General features: G+C 42.2%; 2 protein-coding genes across 6 annotated transcripts in view; one reads left to right on the top strand and one right to left on the bottom strand.

Moving 5' to 3' along the window:
* The first annotated feature begins 8909 nt into the window (after window positions 1-8909).
* LOC129367307 (phospholipid phosphatase 3-like) lies at window positions 8910-18190 on the top strand. 2 transcript variants are annotated; one of them, XR_008606696.1, is made up of 7 exons: window positions 8910-9241; window positions 13178-13335; window positions 13451-13737; window positions 14367-14424; window positions 16058-16234; window positions 16352-16701; window positions 18084-18190. XR_008606696.1 is itself a non-coding variant. In XM_055041656.1 (6 exons), exons 1-6 carry the CDS (start codon window positions 9061-9063, stop codon window positions 16448-16450), a joined length of 960 nt encoding a protein of 319 aa, XP_054897631.1. In that variant the 5' UTR covers window positions 8910-9060; the 3' UTR covers window positions 16451-16930. The 2 variants fall into 2 exon arrangements, 1 of the variants encoding a protein (XP_054897631.1); XM_055041656.1 differs by lacking the exon at window positions 18084-18190 and having other exon boundaries at window positions 16352-16930.
* LOC129367295 (adhesion G protein-coupled receptor L1-like) overlaps window positions 17964-24770 on the bottom strand; it is a 49836-nt gene continuing 43029 nt past the window's right edge. For all 4 annotated transcript variants that reach the window (XM_055041633.1, XM_055041634.1, XM_055041635.1 and 1 more), the window contains one exon: window positions 17964-23921. In XM_055041633.1, the coding sequence (XP_054897608.1) occupies window positions 21922-23921 (2000 nt within the window). In that variant the 3' untranslated portion in view covers window positions 17964-21921. The remainder of the gene's footprint in view (window positions 23922-24770) is intronic.

Below are 24770 nucleotides of genomic sequence, written 5' to 3'. Positions count from 1 at the left end.
GATTGACCAGGATGGCATCAACATTTAGCCCGAGCTTTCCCTAAAGCACCATGTCTGCACAGGGTTTTAACATTTGTGAATGTTTGTGATTAGTGGGTTCAGGGTTGGCGCAGCTAACTGTTTAGCCAGCCGTGCCCATCCCACACACTGCTTGTTCATCGCTTGGATTATACTGAGATCAGTGGACTCTCTCTGCTGTTGAGGCAACTTCTCAGGGCAGCTGGTTGCACTGGGATGTATTTACCGGAGTCAAAGTGAAAGGAGCTGAAAATGCAAGTGGATGTAGCACGCTTCAGGTTTGCAAAGGATCTGAAAATCACGTCAGATTTTCCTTCAGTTTCACAGCTTTGCTGTGCTTTGTGCTGGTCTGTCAGGGAATATTTCCAGTAAAACACAGTGAGGTTTGTGGTGAAGAAAACTGGTGCGAAAGGTGAAAAAGGATAACATGTTTATGTCACTGTTATTTTGTTTGCATTAAACAGAACAGGGCGTCTGCAAGCTGCAAGAAAAAAAAAAAGCTCTTTACGTGTCGTCTGTGGGGAAGAAAGGTTCAAACATCGGCTTGTGTTAAAGTTTGCTGCGTTTCTCGTGCAGAACAGGGCAGGTCGAAACTTCGAGAGTTCAAGTCTTCTTTATGTTTTATTGGTCAGGCGCTGCAGCTGCATCATGGAAAACATTTTTGTTCTGAGGTTCTGGTTAAGAAAAAGTCTGGTGAGATGAGTTGATGCAGGAAGAAAAAAAAACACACAGACAGACCGCACATGAGTGAAAGCAGGCACACCTGCCCTCTGAGAAGAAGGGCTCTTAAAACACACACACACACACACGGACAAAAAAATATGTATATAGGTCTGGGTTTGTGGCGAGAGAATGTCACACTGCATCTCACAAACCTTCTCTAGGTGAAGGTGCTAGCGCTGGAGCTGGTTCTGTTTCAGATTTATATTTAAATGAAACGGAGGAGGGAATTTCACATCAGAATGTTTCCTAATGAGAGCTGCACCGGTTTGTGCCTCTGCACATTCTGGCTCCAGTGCAGAAGAGCAAAAATAATTAATCTGAAATATGCTTCCACCGCAAAAAGGCTCCCAGCAGCCTTTTTGCGGCTAGCGTCTACAAAAAACTAAAAGAATCAGTTAGCCGGTCACACAGGACATTTCAAACCAACTGCTGATGTAAAGGCCGACATATTGATTAATTTGCATGAGTGAAACACCTTCCTCCCCCCAAGGAAGTGGCACCATGACCGGCTCTAACCCGGTGGCCCTTACTCTTCTAAATGCGGCCCTGTAAAACGTTGAGGCTCCAACGGAGCCTGCGTCTCATCACATGCTTTTTCTCAGTACATTTTCTGGGTCAGAATGAGATTTTGTGATTCGATCCAATTGGATGAAAGTAGGTGCATTGAGCTTATGAAACAAATAAACACTTTCTACAGTCATTTCCAGTTGTCATTAATTGCATTGCGGCTGAACCGATTTGACCTGTTGGATTCCCATCAGGACTTTGGCTTCATTACTGTAAGGCAAGTCACACACCTCTCACAGTTGATGTTGCACATGGCGAGGGCTTCTCACGGTAAATTAGCTCGAGGCATTTATGGTAATCATCTTCAGACTCTATTTTTAATCCGCTGATGTTGCAGCGTGTTGCCGTTACAGGAATGTTTGTGGCAGCCGCAGAAACGGGAACTGAACTCTTGCAGGAAGACAAACAAGAGTCAGGAGTGAGGGTTGACTTTCGTGAGTCACTCTGATGTGAATTTCAGCAATCTGACAAATGCTGCGCTTCTGATGGCGTCACATCTCTCTTCTGATTTCTTATGTTTTTTGTTTGTTTCTTTTGAAAGTTTGCAGATTACCAGTACCACTGAGGCTGCAGATTTTAAGTAGAAATACATCAGAGTGCTTCATGAAAGCTACCTTCATCACTCGCTTCCTGGCCTCCGGGAGGCGTCTCATATTTGTCTGAGTTGGCAAAGCTGCACAGTCTGTTAATAATTTCTCCCAGAGGTTCTGTGAGCCTGGAGTCTGTCGGAGCGACTGCAGTTACTGACGTCTTTCTGGACCAGTTCACAAATGAAGGAATTTTCCAGACGCATTTTTTTATTCTAATTTATAAAAATATGCTTATCTAACAATTCAACATGTCACACATGTTGTAGCTATTAGTATTACAGCTGTTTTGTGGTTGAAAATGAACATTAAAACCCTTGCCAAATAAAGCCGATTCTGATTACCACTATATAATATTGTTGCATATTGATATTGGAATTGTAAAAATTATAGAATGTATTTATTGATTTAATAAGTTATTTCCTAGTTTTCTTGAGAACATCTTGGGCTCGAGCCTCGGTTCTGACTGTAACTCACAGACAATCAGAAACTTCTCCAGAAGTAATTTTCTCGGTATTTCAAATGAATACCAAAAGTAATTGATGTTGATCCATGTGAGCGGGTTCACCACCCAGGGCGTCGTGTTTTCGGGGGGCGTCAAAAACACTTGTAGATGTCGGGCTCATTTAATAGATTTTTTTTTAACCACTTTGGACAATGAACGGAACATTTTTTGTTTTGACATCTTGGATCAAATTGGAAACTAATTCAGTTGAATTTATTTATATAGTTTACAATTATAAAGTGCCTGCAGGAGACATGGATTGTAAACTGGCGGTAAATAAACAGAATGTCATCTCACTGTAAAGTGATTAGGACCAATTTAGATAGATATATGAAATCTGCAGTTATTGGTCTTTGAGTTTAGAAGGCTTTCTTGCCACCACACTGATCTTTAGTGCTTTACATAGATTATTGATCTTATTCAAGTTGTTCCCGGGCTAAAAAAGTCCACATAAACTCCAAAGCTTTCATTTCACAATAAGTTTCTTACTAGACTTTTACTTTTGAGAGAATGTGTCTTTATATTCTATTTCTATTCCCTGAGGTTTCTTGGGAATTTTTGTTTTTCATTTATTTTCCAAGTTTCAGATTGGTTCAGCAACTTTCACTGTTGCAGCTCCGCAAAAGTCCACACATCACATGAAGAGAGAGGATACTTTCTAAACAAACTGGGGGGCGGGAGGGAAAAAGTGCTTAAGTAGTGAAAAAAAAACTATCACAAGAAATGAAAATTGAGAAGTGCAGCAGCATGATGGGAAAAGATGAAGGGACTCTTTCTGCGTAGGAGTGACAGATGAGGAAGTAGCAGAGAAAATGAGAAAATTTACATTCCACGCAGGATGAACTCTTGTTAAATGTCATATAAGCATTTGTGGGGGCAAAGAAAAAAAAAACTCCCCACATAACTCTGTTCCTTAAAGAACGCAGAGAGATCTTCAAATGTTCATATTTATTTTTTAAAACTTGGGACGAAACCCAGCCGAGTGAGGATCACTTTCAGTTTTACTAAAAATGCCCAAATGCCCGCCTCTTTCAGTGCAGGGGTGGGAATGGGTTGAAACTCGACTGACATGAATTGCCTAAACAAGTATTCACTCCTTTGGATGATGTCATTGAATTTACAAATCAATCACAGACAAAAAAAAAAAAAAAATAAAAAAAACCATTGGATGAATATTTCTCTTCATTAAAGTGACAGACTGAATTCAGCAGAGGTCCAAACTGGAGGATGTGGTCTGAGTGGGATGGAGACGAGCTGAGCGCGGTGAGTCGCAGCATGAGGACCCCTGCTGTGCCTGGAGGGTCCGTTCACTGGTTCACCGGTTCACCAGTGTTCCTGGCTGCCAGTAAGACAACAGAAAGCAATCCAGGAGGAGTAACTGGTTTCCACCGAAGACTCACAGACGTGCCCTGAAAGACAATCAAAGTGAACGTTCAGGGATGGCCCAGTCAAAGTCTCTGCCAGAGTTTGAACAGCTTTGCAAGAACGGAGTGAAACTCTGCCATCCAGATGTGCAGCCTGATGGAGACTAGAAGGGCGTGAATATTGATGTAGTCTGTTATCTCATGTTCTTTAATTGTTCTTTAAATGTCACTGTTTTGTGGAAATTTTTCTCAAATAATATTTTTGAACAAACATGTTGATCGCAATTAATTTATAATTTTTTATTTTTATTTTTTTAAAGAAAAGGTAAAACCTCCAAGGTTGTTATTACATTTTATAGATTGCAAATTTCCACACATCTGTCATCGTGTCTTACGTCATCAGCCGCGAATAATGAAGTGCTGACGGTGAGGCGTAAAGAATCATACCTTTCACCGTTCAGACATGAAATATTTTTTACTGTAAGCCTTGAAATACCAGAAGTGGGTGGACGTCATTTCCCTCAGCCAAGGCAGAGGAGCGACTTGCCGCAACAGGAGCGTCATAAATCTGGACAGACGGATCTTGTTTTGGATTTTCTGCGGTCAGGCCCGACACTTTTCAATCAAAACAAAAACAGCAGCGTGACGCGCCGGGCCGTGTCCCTGGGAAGTCACTGCCGTGGCTTTCACTTCATGTTCAGAAAGGTGTTCGCTTTCCTTCTTTTTTTGTGACGTGACTCAGAGCTCCTCCATGTACAGAAACAGAAAAAAAGAACATAAAGAAAACAACAGTTACACAAATCAAGCAATAATTCAAACTGTATGATTCGGGTGAAAAGTTTTGGTTTTCCTGCCTTGTCATATCGACCCACAACTTTTCCTCATGATTGAGATCATGACTGTGTGTCAAAGCAAAACATTCACTTTGTTGACCTTTAGAGCCACTGGATGCTCAGGGTAACTTATTCATTTTTTAGACCCATCTGTGTGTTTAACTTCCTGATGTCTTCAGATGTTGTTGCAGTGAAAGTTTCACTTTGGATAATGACAGAAGGAGGGAAGACGATATTCAGATCTGTTTGTATAGATTGTATAGGGAGAAGTCTGGTGTTTGCCCATTGAAGCTCGGTTCCACATTGATCGGGATGTTAAAAGGAACTGTTTTAGCATACATGAAGGAGAAGAGAAGGAGGGTTTCAACACCCAACCTTAAAGTAGGGGATCCGTGATGGAACGGGACAGGGGCGAGATTCAAATCTCCCAGAGGTGAAAGTATTGGGACGCTTTTGTAAATTAAAAACTTGACAACTCTCTTGAAAATTCCTGGGTTTTCCGGACCTGGTTGCTTCTGGACCAAACTTTCTCAAAGTACCACCTTAGTAAATAGTTCATACGTTCATACAGTCAACATTTAGATGCACGACATGATAACAGTTGTAATGTAACATGTGCTCCAGTGGTGACCAGACATATTGGGCAGGTTGAGATTTTATTTCACAGCTAAGTCCCAATTAACTTTAGGCATACATATTAATAGAGCTAGGAGATGTAGTAAAGTGGGTGAATACCAGACTACAGGCTCCACCTAGTGGAGAAAAACACAATTACAAGACGGAAGAAACCCTCGATATGAAGTTAATATTTAATAATATGTTAACTTAGGTTCTGGGCCACTCCTCCAACTTCCCAAGCAGACTCCTCTGTTAAGTTTCCTCACCCCTACCCCTCTTTTACACTTTACCTCTTTTACCCCGTCCTTCTTCATCCCATCATCCTCATCTCCCTTGTCCTTCCCTCCATCTCACAGCTACTCTTCGCTCCTTTTTGCCTCAGGTTTCGTCTGCAGAGTCGCGAGAATACTCTGGGGGAAAAAAAGTGTCACACATTTTCCTGAAGACCTGAAGGCCGAGTCTTCATGGCCCAAGGTCTGCAGCATTCTGCCCAGATGACCCAGCCGAGCCGATTCATCCCCTTCACCCCCTCATCCTGTTCCTTCAGTAAATGTTTTCAGCTCGTACCTTTGTGGTGAGGTCCTTCTTCTGTGTCACTTCACTCAGCTACATGGCTTAAACATTAAAAGCTTGTGGCTGACTTTCTAATCAGTTCTTACATGTTGTTGTTTGTTGGAGTAGTAGTTGTGGAGTTTGGTCATGTAAAACGGTCGACATCTGCAGATACGCGGTTCAGGAAAGTTTACTCTGAAGCACGGCTGGTAAAAGTGGTAACACCTCCGCGCCATGATTGGTTCTGATCTTCTGTTCAGAGCTCGGATGGGTCCGGAGTGACACGGTGACGCTGAGACAGTATTTTTCCTGTTTGCTAAGACAAACTGGTTGTTGAAGTGTCAATCAATCAAATCAATCAAATTTTATTTGTACAGCACATTTCGGCAGCAAGGCATTTCAAAGCGCTTTACATCACAAAAACACAAAGTCATGCAACATAGAAACAGAACATGACATTAAGTCAAGTTCCACCATTAAATTTGTAATTGATTAAGTTTCAAATCCATCTCTAACCAGCTGGGCTTTTAGTCGAGATTTAAAGGAAGTCAGTGTTTCAGCAGTTTTGCAGTTTTCTGTAAGTTTGCTCCAGATGTGTGGTGCATAGAAGCTGAATTCTGCTTCTAGTTTGGTTCTGGGGATGTGGAGCAGAACCAGAACCAGAAGACCTGAGAGGTCTGGACGATTGATACAACAACAACAGATCTTTAATGTATTGTGGTGCTCACTGTCCAGTGATTTATAAAATAACAGTATTTAAAGTCTTTACTTTGAGCTACAGGGAGCCAGTGAAGGACTTTAAACTGGTGTTATGTCTCTATCTTCCTGGTTCTAGTGAGATCGCGAGCAGCAGCTTCTGGATCAGCTGCAGCTGTTTGATTTGTTGGACAGACCTGTGAAGACGCTGTTACAATAATCAATGCGACTGAACATAAATGTGTCGAGAAACTACACTTATAGAAGTAAAAATGTTTAATCTAAACTTATTGCAGCAATAATACTGATAAAAATACTTATAGTTAAAAGTGTATTTACAAGGGAAAGCTCCAGGTCTTTATTTAAAGAAAATTTGAGAAAAATTAAACAGTAGAAAGTCACTTTTAGTTGTATTCTCCCACTATGTTTAAAATAGTAAACACATGAACTCAGAAAGAGAAATGAAAAGTTTCTCACATTTTCAGACAGGACACGAGACTTTCATTTTAACTCTAGGTGGCGCTGTTGCTCCTAAGTTAAGAAACGTGTGCACGTAAAAATACTTCAGAAGTCACGATATTTCCCCTTGAAAATATCAGGTTAGAGAGGATCCTAGTTGTGTAGTGACTGCCTGCACTGCATAAACAAACCCAATATGATCTTCTAAAAGCCCCAACCAGGGGCAAATCAGACAGGGTGAGTTTTGATGAGCCATCCATGATTTGCGCTTGGTCACACCTTTAAGAGCCATCTGGTGGCACCTGAAGGGCCTTATGAATGAACTCAGGACTGGCTCATTTGTGATTCAGCGTGTCTTTCATCATTCATGAAAATTCACTTTTTTAATCTTGATTTGTTCCCAATGAGGTTGAAAAAAGCAATGAGGAAATAAATACCTGATAAAACGCAGATTTCATCAGGTAAAATCTGACAGCTTCATTTCTGTTTCAAGAATGAAATAAGTCTTGTGGTTCTTTAAAAGCAAACTCTGAAATTTTCCAGAAATGACCTTTTTAGCCTTTTTACAGTTTAGTTAAAATGTCATTGTTACAGTTTTTTCCTTTCTTTCTTTCATTCTTCCTTCCTTCCTTTCCTTCTTTCTTTTTTTTTTTGCATGTTGGTGACGTCCGTACTTGGTGCCTGTGTCCAGTAGCCACTGGGTGAGAGTCACAGACATTTTACATCCAGACCACTCAGAGGAGCTACATAGAAAATTGTTCCCCAATGTCGATTTGTTGATTAAAGTGACACGTTGAGCTTTTAAATGCTTCCTTTTCACACGTAAATCATTCTCTTATGGGTTTGAATGCTTTGGTTTGAATTTCTCGGTATTGCAGCTTCACGGATCCCTCGTTTACCTTTATTTAGCGTCCCGCTCCGCTCCTTTTGGCCAGATTTGTAATTGGAAACCAGAAACATGTTTATCCACCGGCAGAGAAACTCTTTATTGCCAAGTTTAAGATGACTTGTCCTGAATACAATATGGAGTGTTGTATTCTTGTGCTAATGCTAGCACAAGATGAATGAAGTAAACAAAGCCTTGACATAATGAAGGAGTTAGCTAACAGTAGCATCAAGGAACATTTGAATTATGTGTAAAGAAAAAAAAAGACCGAATAATTATGTCCAAAACATGAAGTGCACTTATGTCTTCAGGAGCTAAAAGTTAGCGCACAGCGCTAACAGAAGCCGACTTTCCCCACTGATGATGGCAGATAAATAACATTTCGCCAGGCGCCGGGGCGATGTAAGGAATCCCAGAACCAAACTCTTTGACTTACCCACCAGCGACTGCGGCACAACCGAACTTAAGACCACAAAATCACCGGGAAGACGGCGAAACAAAATGGCGGATTGACGCCACTGACTAGCCGGAAGTCACGACATTGACGCAGTCGTGACCTCATAGACAAGAAAATGAGGAAAATGAAACAGAGTGACAAATGTAACACAGAAGATACACAAATCCCATCAGTCGGGAGACAATGAGTTTCATTTAGTCGACAGCGCACACGAATAAAATGTCTTCAAGGGACGAACGAAAGGGATTCTGTCCCTTTAAGCGAAATGCTTTTCACTTAATAGACGACGTTTTAGAAAACGGCCTTTTAATTGACTGGGTTTTATTTTGCCTGTGGCTGAAGGAGTTTGCGAACAATACAAGTTCACATGTTGGCTTTATGGAGACGAGCAGTGACCATGAAGAAAGCCATCCTTCCTCCAGACGCCGTGACAAACCTCTGATGCATTTGTCTTCCCAGGAAGGTGAGGTGAAATTTTCCCCTCTTGGCGTGAAGAAAAAAAAAGAGAGAGTGTGTGTGTGGGGGAGGGGTGGGGGGGAATAAAGATCTTATCCCTGTTTGTTTCGCAAAACAAGGCCATGTCTTCCAGATGAATCAGCAGCAACAGGTTGGGGCAGGCCTGCCCAGACAGTGATGAATGAACGTCAGTGAAAACGGAAACACAGTAACGTGTGAGCACGTGAATCTCCTGGGAGTGTTTAAATAACACGCAGCCACGGTCCGGGTTACGCACTCGCCTTCAAGTTTGTTTTGGGTCTTTATTTTTTCCACGCTGAGCTTCGAGCCGCAGACGCGATGCTGGATACGTTTGGGGCGCCGAGCGCGGAGCCGCAGCTCAAAGCGGCGGGCGGGAAGGTGAGCCTGAAGCCGGCGGTGATGGGGACGGACAGCGGGAAGAAGCTGCTGGAGGTAACGGGACCCGCTCTGTCCAAAAGGAGGTTCCTGGTGGGACTGGACCTGCTGTGCCTCTGCCTGGGTGAATAGACGATCCGCTTCTCGGCGTTGCATGCAGAAAGACTCGTACTCGTATTTTCACACAGCGGGGTCACTTATAAAAACGCGCCAGAGGAAGTTTTCAGTGCCTTTTATTGAACGCGTCGCGTTATTTCAATGTAAATGTGGAGACGGCGTTTGGCTGCGTGGGTGGATTGATTATCGGACAAATGTTTCTGTCGCTTCTTGTAAAAGAAAAACGAAACAAGAAAACATCAATTTGAGAGAACATTAAAAACATTTAAAAAGTGTTTTCAAAAATATTTCAGTCATTTTTGAAACATTTTTCAAAAATGACTGAATCTCCTGTGACCTTGCTATTTCTCCTTTCCCTATTTTAACAGTTGTAATATTCATTTACTATATTAGTTATTGCAGCTTTTTATTTTTACATAATTTTGAAAAAAAAGAAACACCTTTTCATGTCAGAGTAGAAATGATTATTTCATGTGTTTGTACATCCCTCTATTTTTGTAATTTCACTAATGCTGTCGTCTGTTCTGCTTTGTTTCTAAATCCGTTCTGTTTAAAATATATATATATATATATATATATATATATATATATATATATATATATATATATATATATATATATATATATATATATATTATTATTATTATTATTATTATTATTATTATTATTATTATTATTATTTAGACGCCCAGCAGGCAAAACTGGGATAATCTGAATATTAGAACTAAAATGACTCCAGGTTTGGTTTGCAAGTTAGTTTATAAAATGTCCAAAGTTTTAAAAAGTTACAGTTTCAAAAAAAATGTATGTTACGTCACACATCATTCCTTTGGCCCCGGGGCGCTGTAATGAGAGGAGCAGAGTGTTTTGTTCTGCTGTGTGACGCACAGAGTAGAACAGGGTTGTCTCTCCGACACTTGTTGCTGGAAACCACCAACTGAAGCAATTCACTTTGAGCTGGTTGGAAATATTTCCAGCTCTAGAAAACTGGAACGGAGCTGATATGGAAACTCTTAGGGCTTAGAGATGATATGACATGCGATACTGATTTTAATTTTATTAAAATCAGTATACTGATTTTAATGAAATTAAAATCAGTATCGCGATGCGATATCGGTATCAGATTATATCAGCCTGCCTTTACATTCAGCCGCTCTTTTATCCCTCACCCAGAACTTTGTGAGTCTGTTGGTCACATACCAGTTGTTGTTGACTACTGTTCTCTGGTTGAGTAATATAACTGGATCAATAACATTCCACGCTACAAAAGAAGTAAGAACGTTTTGTATAATTTGTGCTGATATTGTATTGGATCAATACCAGCATCGGCCAGCGCTCAAAGCCGCAATATTGGTATCGTATCGGAAGTGACAAAGTTGTATCGGGATCCGATGCGTATCATTATGCTCAAAAAAATACATAAAAACAAAAGCAGACATGTTTTAAGTGAATCTTGTGCTTCTTTGAGAGCAGCTGGGGTCTATTAAAAGGGCATTTAGTTTAAAGTGAGTGAGAGAAGATCCTCCCTTCATCTACATGTGAACCCTTCCCTCTTATTGAGGCGTATTGAGCGCGCTGTACCAGCTGGTCTGTGCATTGCCTGGGGATTTCTGCTCTTTCCATGACAACATCCCAGTTCTCAGGGTTCGGGGAAAGTCTGGGGAGGATTTGGTTTGAAGAAATATGCTTGCCATAAATGCGTACTGCATGTTTGTGTGTGTTGCCTGTTGCTGACCGAGCCGCCAGCAATAAACAAGGGCAGACTGTTGGTTAAATGGAAAAGCTGTATGGAGAAGTGGTTCATTTCAACAACAGTTTGGGTAAGCTGAGAAGAGAGGGAGCACCGTGAGAAGACCCTGTACCCCTTTTATCTCTCCACTCCCTGCTTTGTTCGGTGTGCGCAGGCATGCAAAACAGACAACGGAGGACGAGGCAGAGACAAGCAGAGACAGTGTGAAGCTGGCTCCGGCTCTGGCTCTGCTGCTCCATTTACTCTTTGTTTTGCTGGGCAGAGTTGAACTGGAGTCATAAACAACCCCCCTTTGCCCCCATCCCCGGCTCTCCTCTTCCTCCTCAACAACAGAAACCTTCTCACACACATGCGCAGTGGGAGCCGGGTCTTTGTTGGGGCTCTGCCTTGCCGCTTTCTTTCCAGTCTCAGTGGACTCAGCTTGTATTCATGCGGGGAACAGAGGATCTCTGCTGCTCTTCCTTGAAGTCTTTTACATCCCAGCGGAGCAGTTTGGTGACCTCTACATTCTTGTTTTTCTGTAAAAAATAATCCACGTTTGACCTTTTCTCCTCTCCCAAATCCCCTATAATGCAGAGCATTCGCTATTGGCTTGGACCATGTGTGTCAAACTCGAGGCCCGCGGGCCAAATCCGGCCCGCTGTAGCTCTTTACGCGGCCCTACATTTTAGACTGAACCCTAGGTGTGCTTAAATATTATGTTTTCAATCAAATTAATGCAGTTTTTATCTGTTAAATTATATCGATCAGTCCCTCCATTTTCTTGAGAATTATCATGGAAATTCACACGAAATTGACAAAACCCTACTTATTGCAGATTTTCCTTAAAAATTGTCCCAAACTTTCTTACTTGCACAAAACATCTGCCTAATTGATGTCAGATTATGGTATGTGAATGGTTCGTAAAGTCACATTCACCTTCATAAATAAGCGCAAATATTTCAGAATTAGAATCACAAAATCCTGAAAAGATGTTCAAAAATATAATTAAATTTTAAGAATTCATTGATATTTTTACAGTTTGTGAACAGATTGTATCAATACATTCTTCCACAACCGGCCCTTTAAGAGCTTTAGTGATTTTGATTTGGCCCAAATTAAACCTCTGGCTTCAACTTTTAACATGCTGAGCATTATTTTGTGTTCGGGCTACTCTGATTTATCGACCAGCCATTTTATCACTCCACTAACGGTGACTCGGTGATGTCCTCACGATATCTAGCGACATTTCAGACAAAAATATAATAAAAAATTGTTATCGGTAAAAATCAGAATCGGCAGGTCAGGGTTTTTGAAGATCGATAATCGGCCAGAAAACTGCAATCACTGCCTGCGACTCGACGTTGTATTAAAACATAATGAGAAATATCTATCTACAGATCAGTATAATTTTTTTTTCAAATTTTAGCTAAGTTATCCCAGTCTACAGAAAATCGGATTAGTTAAGCTAACATTGCAAACAACCGAGAGACTTGAATAACTGTTGCACGAAAACGCGATGGTGGCTTCAAAGTGTATCAAAACATTTCCATGAAACACTTTGGGGTTTTGAGTCTGAAGTGATTTAAGGACACAAAACAGTCTGATTTCAAAATAAGAGTCCAGTGGTTTCCTGCAGGTGAGTCTGACGGTCACAAACAAAGCCGTTCCTCTGAGACCTTTGAGCCGCCCTGGAAAATAGAGAAGCTTGCCAAAGAGATTCAAAACCTCCGCAGTGTTTTATTAGCGATTGAATTAGCAGGTACTTCAGTGATGCACCCAGCATTTGCATTCCAACATATTTATTGCAAGGTTCTGCACAAATTACCATAGAGTTTTCATTAAAAATGCCAGGAGTGGAAATTTGATGGCGAATCAATGAATGTTGCTGTTTGAGCGAGAAATTTAAACAGAAAGGAGTTAAATTATAACAGCAATAACGACTGAATATTTGAGAGCTGGGAATGTTTTCATTGGACTCAGGGTGAAGCTGAAGTGTAATTGCCAGTGCGTTCTCGCCTGAGGGTCAATTAAAACTCATGTCTGGTCGTAACATTCGCAGCCATGTAAGCGTTACGAGATGTTAGTCGCCCGTCCGCTTCTCTGTGACACGTGTACTTTGACCTTTGTGTTTTGTTTTTTTTTAAAACCAGAAGAGTCTTTCTGGTTATCTGTCGGGCTAACCCAGTGTCCGCCTCTTCTCTGCTCACGCAGCATCGATTCCTTTCTTCGCCTGCGAGCTGAAGGTAGTGACACCCTTCAAGAGGGGCTTCACATGTGGAGACCCCAGCATCACCTACCCTTATCTGGCCAACGAAGCCATTTCAAATAAGCTGCTTATCGCAGGTGGAATCATCATCACAGGCCTCGCAGTGAGTCTTCAAGATTTTCCCTCCCACACCTTCTCCCATCACAGCAGCTCACTTAAAAAACAACAACAAAACAAACGTTTCTCGCTTCCCCTTTTGACCTTTTCCCAACCTGCAGATTGCGCTCGGGGAGTGCTACCGGGCGCGCTTCCACGGCGTCAGCTCCAGGTCATTCGTGAGGAACCTGTACGTCTCCTGCCTGTACAAGGAGCTGGGCTCCTTCCTGTTCGGCTGCTGCGTTTGCCAGTCGCTCACCAACATGGCCAAGCTCAGCGTCGGGCGGCTGCGGCCTCACTTCCTGGACGTGTGCGGCGTCACGTACGCGTCGCTCAACTGCACGCCGGGAACCTACGTGCCAATAGTGAGCTGCACAAATCCGGACCACCGGTTGGTGGAAGAGGCCAGGTGAGGATCTGATAGAAATATACCGGCGTGGAACTATCATTGAAAAGTTAATTTATTTAATTAATTCATTAAATACAGTCTGTAAATTTCAGTTCTTTTCAGTAATTCACTTCACTAAATCAAACAAATGGAGACAGTTTCTAAGTCCATTTTTCTGCTAGTTATGATAATTTTCACTTTTACCAAAACTGAAAATGCAGCATTGAAGACAAGGATATCACATCAGACCAATAAAAAATGAATAAAGAAATGTGGGCTTCAATGAAAAGGGTGGTTAATGCCTGCTAGGAAGTTATCTTCAAAATGTACTTTCAACCTGTAATTTATTGAATACAATTGTAAAATTTAGTTTCACAAAAATGTGAAAATCCGACATGAAGACCAACATTCGTCATTTACAGCCTTCAGAGAGTGAACCACACGTCAATGGAAAGTTGAGTGGAAGGAAAAACTGTGATCAAAAAAGGTGTGCAAAGTAAAAGGATGTTCATTAATGCAGTAATTCATATCCACTCAACTGTCTATTCTTGTATTGAAATAAATTGGATGATGTTCTAATTTATTGCGGTTCGCCTGTAAAAGCGGGTGACGTATTTGTGAATCTAAATGCTTTTTTTCTGCTTTTGTAGGAAGTCCTTCTTCTCTGGCCACGCCTCTTTTGCCATGTACTCTTTGCTGTATTTAGCGGTGAGTTTCTGTGAATATCTTCGTCTTTTTTCATAAAAATGCAAATACGTCAGCTAAATAAACGATTATTTAAAGTTCGTCTATGTCTCACTGACAGTGCAACGTCGCAAACACACGTAGAAACCATTTTTCAAAATGTACCATGTTACTTGGTTTAAATCTTTGAGAGTCGAGCACTGACAAGTTCTTAATGAACTTAAATATCATGTTATTGTGCAGGTTCACCAATCAGGGTCTTTTTTAAGACGTTTTAAATAATTTTCTTCAGAAGAGTAACTAGAACAAAATGAACTGATCAGTAGAGATTTAAACATGTCATAAATTAAAGTCTTACTTGATGATTTTCACATTAAATGAAGTAGAAATACTGTTAATAAGTAAATAATACCTATTGTTGTTAAATTACTGAGCCCCATAAACAATTTTAGATAGATTTCTGTATTTGCTTTGTGTCAAATGTTGAATTTGACTTAAATGATCCAGATTTTATTTCATGGTTTTTTACTTCTTCTGGCCCTCCGCTCGTCGACTCGCCGAACTCGTAATACGTATATTCCTCTAGTTACGGCCTCCGTGTTCAAATCTATCTTATCTCAGCGACAGGAAGTGAAAGAGTGAGCGAGGACGGGGAGCGAAGGACACGAGGCGGACAAAGGCCGCTTTGTTTCACGGTGGGAAGAGCGTCACCTTCGACCCCGCCGCTCTGCTGCGTTGTGTGTGTGAACCCCGGTGCCCTCACCACAAGTTGGTGGATCGAGTTCAGTTCGCTGATTTTAATACTCCAAATCAAGCTCACAGTTACAAAAAAAGAACATTTCAGTAAGACTAAACTAAACAAACTCCTTAAAACTTTAGACCTTGAATTCAGATCAAGGTTAAAACTTGCAGTTGTGACAATTAGTGAAGCAATCAGACTCAAAATAATCAGAGCAAACATTCGAAACAACTTTACAAACTCATATAGTGAGAGCAATTTAGTTTTAATATTGTACTAAAATACTTAAAGAATTTCTCAGAGAGCACTGACAGTGCAACAAGGTCGCTCAAAGTGCTTCGCGTCATAAAAGCATCGTACAGTTCGCAATTACGAAATAAGCAACAAACATATTTTGCAGAATGTCCTCATCGAAATCGTCAAGCAAACGCACATCCAGTCTACCGATCAATGTTCCGGTTATTGTGAGTAAAGGCAGCTCTAAACAAGAGGGCTTTTAGCATTGACTTAAATGAACTCAGTGTTTCAACATCTTTACAGTTTTCTTGAAGTTTTTTCCAGATTTCTAATGCATAAGACAAAAAATAAAAATAACACAATTGTCTCGAGCAGCTGAACGTTATGGGTTTGCAAATAAGTCTTACAAAAATGAAATGGGGGTTTTAATTAAAGACAAACTTTATTACCAAAGAAGAAGAAAGAAAACCTAACAGGTTTAAAAGTCCAAAAGAAAAAAAATTTCCTGACTTTCATCCTGGGAGAAGAACTCTGTCCAACTTTGGTGCTTTGCATTTACATGTCGCTTTTTTAATATTTTTTTTTATTACAGTCGGCTTTAAACCGCTTTTCATTTCTTTCCTGATTTACTCCTGAATTGCTGAATGAGCTCCAGAGCATTAAACATGTTGTTGTTTGTAGTTCTACCTGCAGGCGCGGCTGACGTGGCGCGGCGCTCGGCTGCTGAGGCCCCTGCTGCAGTTCTCCCTGGTCCTCCTGGCCGTTTACACGGGTCTGACCCGCATCTCGGACTACAGGCACCACCCGTCGGACGTGCTGACAGGATTCGTGCAGGGGGCTCTCACTGCGTACTGGGTGGTCAGTATTCCTCGCCGTTCCTGTCCGGTTCACCGGAGCGCGTCCGCATGTCAGAGTCCGCTCGTGTCTCAAGTCGTGTTTGTCTGTTTCCCTCCCTCTCCTTCCCCGCACCGCCAGGCTGTCTACATCTCGCCGATGTTCAAAGGCCGCACGTCAGACCCGTCCTCAGCCGAGACGCCGGGCGGCCCCTCGTCTCCTCAGCATACCGTCTGCTGAAAACCCCACCAGAAGCCAGAGGAACGCCTGGCAGTTTTCTCTGAAATCACAAGACATACCTCGACGTTTTGACAGGGGGGGCAGAAAAAGACTTTTGGAGACAATCTCTGCAGCTGATAAAGGAGAGAGAGAAAAGAAATCGAAGTGATTGAGAGGAAAGGACAGAAGGAGACGCAAGGAGACTGAAAACGACGTCTGTTATGTAAACAGGCTGAGCCCTCGACCTTTTGGCCTTGTGACTGACCTGTGAGGTGAGACTGAAAACAGGAGCCACCATGACTACATGTATAAATATTTTTAAGGCACAAAGCATAACATCAAGGCACATTTCATTTCAATGTTAGTGTTATTACCACTTTGCAATGACTAGAATGTAATATATTTTTTTATATACACAGATTGTATTATTTAACAGTTGTTACGTAATTTTGTACGCTGCTGAATGTAAGCGCTCGTTTCTTCTTCATGTGTTTTGCCAGATGTAGGATTTGTTGTGTCATAAGAAAAAGACTAACAGACTTCCTAACAGAATATAACATGCAGGAAAAATACTGAAATTATCAGTAGAGGTCGTTTTTGATGTACACACGTCAGTCTTGCAAGAAGTAAAAATGTTTTATAAGTATTCTGTGTTTTGATTTGTGATTGTTTTCCTTGTACTGCAAAAACAAAGAAAAGTATTTTTGGTCCACATTTTAGTGTAAATATCTAAATACCCTTTATATAGGACAAAACTAATTCACAAGCAGTTTTTCTACAAGATATAGGAGCTTAATTTAAATAAATAACTCCTCAGTATTGATGAAAAAGTATTATTTCCAATAGCAGATAATGTCACTTTTGTCATAGTAAACATATCTTGTTATAAGTAAATTAATATTCCACTGGAAATTGTGCTTTTTTGTGTGTGAGATTAAACTCTGTCAAAATGTTTTGCACTCCAAATATCTGAAAATTCACAAAAAAATGTGTTTGCATTTTCAGTTTTAGTAAACATAATTTTGTAGTTTTCTACAGGCTTATTATCAAATTTAATGTTTACACTCAGGCCTGTCTAAAAATGCTGAGTTTCTGGTGTGTTTTTTAAAAAAACATGAGGTTTATAAAGTTCTGCAGAGTGGACACATAAATTTGATGAAGCACTTTTTAAAAAATTTTTTTAGATCCAATTATTATCATTCTTTTGGTCATCGTTTCAGTGTTTGTTTGTTTTTTTCTTTATTTTCATCATTTGTTTTCACCAAATTTTTATCTGCACCGGATCATCTTTCTGTTTCCTCTTTGTTCTTTTCTCTTTTAGCTTGAATAGTTTTGTTGTTTTGTTTTTTTTACATCATTTCTTGTCTGATGATCTACATAAAAGACGAAAATTAAAACAATTTCTATTTTTTTTTTAGAAAACAGAAGACTTAAAAATGAAAATGGTTGGTTAAAGTATAGTATATATATATTGAGTACCTCCTCAATAATACAACACTTTGCAAAAGATTAATGTGAAACCACACCATAGAAGTAAATTAATAGTAAAAAAAATCTTTATTTGATCAAGAGAAGTAATACAATCTTTATTCCTGTCATTAAAATCACACACAGTCATTTTAAATAAAGTTTTGTATTTAACCTTTCTTCTCAGCAGGACTATCCAAACTCATCGTTTTCTCTGCTGCCTCAAATGAATCTCATCGACTCCATCAAGGTGTCTCTGATTTCCTCGGACTTCGAAACATGGCTACATCATCACATGCACCAGTTCATTATGCTTACAATGCCTGTGAAAATGTCGTTTTTCCATACTTTCACATTTTCTCAGAAATGTAATGATCATGTGCAATGATCGAACTTGTAAAGTTATCATTTTGAATAAAGTTCCAGTTAAAGTGATTTGTCTCGGGATGCATTCTGCTCTCTATTATCATTTCAAACGTATAATTTTATCTTCATTAAAGAGATTCACATCAGTCATTCGTCGGATGTTTCTGTTCAGTTTGGTGCAAAAGTCATCAAGTTATCCCTCAATTCTTACGTGATCAATATTTCTTTCTGTTTCTTCAGGTCTTTAAAAGATTTTCGTTTTCACAGAGTTACATTCCCAATATCTGTCAACATTTAAATGGACATTTGTTTGACCTCTCTGCTCCCAAAAAGCTTTCAAAATTCAAGGGCGAAACTGGTTGTGTGTCTGCTTACGATGTAGCAAGGAAACGACGACGAAACGTTTTCACTTTGCTACTCGAGTCGCAGGAACAAAAATGTTCCCATTCCTTTATTTTCTAAAAAAACCAACAAAACAAAAAACCAGGTTAAACACTTTAACACAGACAAACTGAGATCTTGGCAATGAGTACAACAATGCATCTCCTTTTTCTAAACATAGAAACTTTTTCTCTGCATTGTCCTAATCTTTCAAGGCAAACATTTAATGACGCGTTGCTGTGGTCAGGTACGGGAAATGTGTAAGCTTCAAAGAAAATTTTTAAAAGACTTGCAGAAAGCCTGAAGAAGTGTTTTCATTAGAGTCAAAGAGTGGAAATACAGGCTGACCTAAGACTTTTGCACTGTTTTGTACAGAGATGTTGCAATATGTCAGAGTCGTTGTCCTAAACGCCACACAGCAGAGAGTGTCGGCCATAAAACCCCATCACCATTTCACACTTTTCCTGTTTTACGTTTCGGTTAATCAGATGTTTTGGATCCATAAAAGAGCTACGGACCGACTATCAGTTTGTGTCTGCCTTAGTGACCTTTGCCCTCAGTTTGGTCATTAATATCGTTCAGTCATAATTATTTTGATTTGATTAGAAGCCATAATGTCTTATTTCACGGGTCAACTGGTCCGAATGAGAACCAGACACACAATGAATGAAATTAGGGTATAATATAAAGAAAAATGTAAAATCTTTAAAAAAAAAAAAAAAGATATACAATAAATTAAATAGGTAAGACTTGTCCAATTTAATCATTATTCATCTCTTATTGATCAAGATACTTATTCAAAGTGAAATTTCAAAGTGAGGTTTAGTTTAAAAAAGATGCTCTAAAGGGTTAATGTCTTACCTGTCTCAGATTATAAATCCAGATTATCTGATCACAAAGATTAAGCTAACAGCTCATCAGAGAAAAAGCCAGACATCCGTCGTCTCAGAACACGTTAAGAACATGAGAGCGATCTGTGCAAACACCGCTTTACGAATCATTTAGGCCATTTGCGTTCAGTAGACGTATTCAGAGAAATGGCTGATTGCTCCGCAGGAAATGGTTCATCAATCAGTGTAGAAGAAGCGGCGGAATATAAATAATCTGAAATATTTCTGAGTGAAATGTGTTGCTTCTTGTCTGATAAAGAGGAGGGATAAGCAAAAAAGTTTATTCATCAATGCCATGGCAATGATGTTTTTAAGCCATTGCATCCATGCGTTGTTATATTTATGTTGTCTTCTAAATCGCATTAATCTTGTGCGTTCTTGTCCTTCAGTAGTTCTCGCTGCGCCAAGAACTACTGAAGGAAACGGCACAAAAGTCTCTGAACAAGACGACAAGCACAACGTCCTTCTTCTCAAAATGTAAATCAAAGTGATGTTTTAGCAGCTGTAGTATTTCTCGCTTGTCTTCGGTAGAAGACCACCAGCCTTTACTTATGCCAGCGCTACACTCCTGCGTTTGTTTATGTTGCGTTTACCCAGAATGCACAGCCCGCTTCCCGCCTTTGGAGCGGTCTCCGGTCCATTTACATCCACATGTGCATTCAAACTGCACCAGAGTTCACATTTATCAAATCGAAACCTAAGTTTGTAGGCGGCTCAGAGTTCGATTGCACATTCACCCTTCTCCAAACAAACAGGGCTTTCCAGGCAAACAAACTAGAGTTTGATGAAAACGGACTAAAAAGGACTGGTGTGAATGCACTCCTGAATTCTGTTTCCCGTAGAAATCCCAAAATGCCAACCCCTACCTCCGTTTCCCAGATATATACGCTTTTGACTGCTTTGTAAATAAACTCTCAATGCAAACACAACAACAGTTTATACATAAACGTCTGTACCGTTTCTGAAACAGAAGCTGGAGTCCATTTTGGCCTTGGATCCTTTTGGACATGGTATCGGCATTAACCCCTGGGTCCAACTGGATTTAAGCTAAATTACTGACTGCAGGTAAGATACCAGCCTCCTAACAGAACCTCACTCCAGTCATTATGAACTATCCCTTTAACTACCCAGAAGCAAAGTGATATAAAACAGGTAAACAGATGGAAACTGGCAACATGCACAGATGAAATCAAGGTGTGAATTGGCAAAAGGGGGCAAATCGACCCAGATTCCACAGTAGATGTATAAAGTAGCATTTATTTATCCACTCTAAAATGTACATAACTATATTTTCTAATCCGTCGTGTGCTATATCCGCGGTTTCCGAAAAGAACATCGGCATAATTTTTTTTTTGGGGGGCATCATCGCCGATTAGTTATTAACAAAAAATCCGATCATTTCTCTGAATGCCTCCACTTCTCTTTGTGCACACAAACAGAAAAACAGGAACATTTATTTCACATGTTTACTTTGAACTTCAATAGCAATACAAGACAATCAGAACACTTGAGGTCGATATGTACAAGGATCTCAGGAGGGGTTTGCAGAAAATCTCTGAGGTTTTACACAATCTCCAGCTCTGCGGTCAGCGAGTTCCTCCACGGGGCAGTTCGTGGCAGCTCTGGGGGGAACAAAAGTTTTTTGGTCTTGATGTGAAATGGGCCGAGTCAAAATCAGGAGGAGGAGAGAGACGGACAGCTCCTCCGGTCGGTATTGATAAAATGCTTCAATGTGGTACGTTAAATATACAATAATGTATTATATACACATACTTTCTCTGTCATACGCACATATACCCATCCTTACAGCCACACATGCTCATCAAGCTATGCACACTCACTCGCATGTACGTGTCAGCGCGTCCTCCTACAGTATGTAGCCTTGCAAAGCCACTATAAAGTCATGCACGAGTTCTTTGAAAGGATTCCTGTTTTTGTTTTTTTTCTTTTGTTTTTTGGCAACACACAAGTGCTTCTTTGACACACTGTTTGCTACAGGGAGGGGCAACACCCAGCCGATGAAGCAAAACCTAGGCGACGAGGACGGATTAAGGAAAGCACCAATGATATGGGAAGACACAAGGGAGTTTCGGGAAAGACAGAAGAGGGGAGCAGCAGGAGGAGAAGCAGCTATAAATGGATCACAGTCGTACAAAAGTAACAAAACACGGGAAAGGGGGTGGGGGGGATCTCGTGGTGATTGGGGCATAGAAGCAGGGAGGAGCCATCATGTAAAATGCCAGAATTGTTAAAGAAGTCCAACATTGTTCTTTTTCTAAAGCGTAATCTTAAGTTTCCATCTTTTTGGTCTTCACTTTGTTAAAATTGTCACCCTCGTCCTCTTCCTCCTCCTCCCTGGTATCTATACCCCAATCACCACCGCCCTAGTCACAGGCTCGTCACCCGCTGCATCTGTCCGTCGTCTCCCTCAGAAGTGGGCTCTGCCGCGTACCCTGTCTCCCCGTTTGAAGCGAGCGGCGGGGGCTGGTAGAAGGTCTGCAAGTGATTGGGCCGTGGGCCTAACGGCGGGCGCCCCAGGCTGTAGGGCAGCTCCAGAGTGGGCCGCTGGGGCTGATGGCCACCGGTAGGGCTGACGTCTTCTGGGCCTTCGGGGCTGCTGTCTGGGTACATGTGAGTCGGCGGAGAGGTGCGGGTGTAAAAGCGGGGAGGGGAGCTGCTGCGGCTGTACATCTGCGGAGAGTGGCGGGAGTAGAGTTTACCCGGCGGCGAGTTGTCCTCTCGTGGCGCGAAGATGTTTGTCGGCGGAGAGTTTCGGGAGAAGATGCTCAGCGGCGGCGAGCGGCGGTCTCCGGAGTATAGAGGGGAAGGGTTCGAATCCCGAGTGTAGATGGGCGAGGAGTCTGGGTCCAAGTCGAGATCGGGCGTTAACGGTAGGGTGAAGCTGTCTGAATCCTGTCGCTCGCCATGATACCGCAGAGACCCTCTGTCTTTCCCTCTGATCCTCCCATCTGGGCCTCCATCTTTGTTTTCGAATGAGAAAGACTCCTCCCTGTCCAAATCTATCCCGCCTCTCCAAACATCCAGCGCTCTGTCCTTCTGTGTCTCGCTCTCTCGTTCGATCCCTGCCCTCCACCCGTCTCTGTCCTTCAGGAAAAAGGATTCGTCCGACTCTCTTTCTGCCTCACTTCTCCAACCATCCATCCCAAAGTCTTTCTTCTGAGTGATAAAAGTCTCTCCCTGCTCCGTCTCCCCTGCTCGCCACAGCTCGAGTCGTCCGTCTCTCTTCTCGAGCATTTTGGATTCCTCCCTGCCTCTCTCGATGCCGGCCCTCCACTCATCCATTGTGCCTTCTCGCTTATGAGCGGTAAAAGACTCGTCTCGTCCCCTCTTGCTTCCCCCTCTCCAGTCGTCAGACGTTCCATCTCTTTTCAGCAGAAATGTCTCCTCCTTTTCCCTGTCCTGGCCGCCTCTCCATGCCTCTACAACCGCTTCTCTCTGCTTCATAAGCAGTGGCTCTTCCAGAGCCTTGTACAGTGACTCTGGCTCCTGTGGCGGTGGGGGAGGAGGTGGAGGGAGAGGTCTGTCTCGGTAGCGATCCCTGTCTCGCTCTCTGTCCCTCTCCCTGTCTCGTTCTGTCCCTCCTGTAGACTCCACCATGCTGCGGTGGCGGGACAAGGTACCCGGGGTGCGGCTTAGAGTGGCGTAAGGCCTCGCTTGGATGTCTGGTGGCCGAGCCGGCTGCCTCTCCTGGTGTCCACGCCTGCCCAGAGTACCTTGCAGTTGTGAGCGGTCTCCGTCTTTGAGTAACTCCTGGGTGTCGGAATCTCCAGAAATGCGTCCGTGTGACCAGCCATCTTGTAAGCGAGGCGTGGTGCCATGCTCTTGACCCCGTGTGGCGGCGTTCGCCTCGGTGTCCTGTGTGGGCGGCCTTGCATGCGCCCAGCCCTCTTGCGCGTTCTGCCGGGAGCTCGGCTGCACCGTGGCAGACCAGCCCTCTTGGGAGGGCTGTGGGTGGCGGGTCAACGTAGCGGTGTGAGTGAGAGCTGGCCTCTCGTGGTGATGCGGCCTCGCCAGGCTCCCGTAGCGCTCGGGCGGAACGGGCATGGGAACGGAGGGCCGCAGGTTGCTCTGCACCAGCTCCGAGATGATCATCTTCTCCAGAGCCGCCGCGTCGGACAGATTGCGGCGCATTCCGGCTCCGCTGTTGAGATCTGTGGAGCTGTGCGGCGTGAGGAGCCCTGGCGAGATGTCATCACCTCCAAGCCCAACTCCTCCCTCCCTGAGGAGGTCAGCGCTGCCCACAACTCCCGCTCGCGACCCGGGCGTGGTACCCAGACCATGAAGGGTGAAGGTGTTGGGGGTGTAGCCTCCATTAAGACAAACACTGTCCAACGCGCAGGATTCCTGGCTCTGTGACACCCCGCCCTCTGTGAGGAGAAATAAACATATTAAAGTAAAAATAGAGACAGGGAAGACTGAAACAAAGACAGAAAGGCACATAATGAATGAACGAATGAATGAATGGATACAGATTGGAGTTCATATGTCGCTGAAGGTGGAGGGTTACCAGGAGGACTGAGGAGATAAACAAGCTGTTCCTTAATGAGATGTCTGCTCATGTTGCCACATGGAGAGATGTAAGTTATGCCTTTACAGCACCTTGCAAAAGTATTTCCACCCCTTCAACATTTTCCCACATTGTCACATTACAACCTTCAACGGATTTTATTGGGATTCCAAGTGAACAACCATCACAATCTTTTGAAATGGGTTTTCATCTGACCTGAATTGATACTTTGCAGAGGCCCATGTTGTTGCTGTTTTGGGCTGTGACTCTACCATCTGTGCACGTGAGACTCTAATGTCCCTCCTTTTTTTTTTTTTTTTGCTATATAGCTCAAGCTGAGTTAGATTTTAAAATCTTGTCATGGATTTTAAGTCAGATTCAGGTCTGGACCTTGATTGGAACAACGACACCCATGAATATGTTTCGTCTTAAGCTATTCCATTGAAGGCTATCTCTGCATGTTGAGCGGCTTTTTCAGCTTCCCAAAACTTTGCTTCCGGTGTCACCCTGTGTTTCGCTCCAACTACCTCTCAACCCTGACCAGCTCTCCTGACCCATTGTTTCTTTAAAGGGCAAAAAGGTCAATTTTGGACAAACTTCTTCTACATGTTTGCCATTTAGTTGGACGGCCATATCTTCCATTTTCGCAGGACAGCGTGAGCGTGACAAAATGAAAAAGAAGCACGAATAATTTTGCAAGAAGACTACA

This window comes from Poeciliopsis prolifica, unplaced genomic scaffold (assembly GCF_027474105.1).
Source record: "Poeciliopsis prolifica strain line A6 unplaced genomic scaffold, Auburn_PproV2 SCAFFOLD016, whole genome shotgun sequence".
In the NCBI taxonomy this organism is placed as follows: domain Eukaryota; kingdom Metazoa; phylum Chordata; class Actinopteri; order Cyprinodontiformes; family Poeciliidae; genus Poeciliopsis; species Poeciliopsis prolifica.
Note: the sequence above shows the minus strand (reverse complement) of the source record. Positions and strands in the feature narration are given on the sequence as shown.

Excerpts from the sequence above, each read along its gene's own strand:
- LOC129367307 (XM_055041656.1), top strand. The coding sequence starts at position 9,061 with ATGCTGGATACGTTTGGGGCGCCGAGCGCGGAGCCGCAGCTCAAAGCG. Across the intron at positions 14,425-16,057 it reads ACTCTTTGCTGTATTTAGCG|TTCTACCTGCAGGCGCGGCT; the intron begins GTGAGTTTCTGT and ends TGTTGTTTGTAG. Across the intron at positions 16,235-16,351 it reads CTCTCACTGCGTACTGGGTG|GCTGTCTACATCTCGCCGAT; the intron begins GTCAGTATTCCT and ends CCGCACCGCCAG.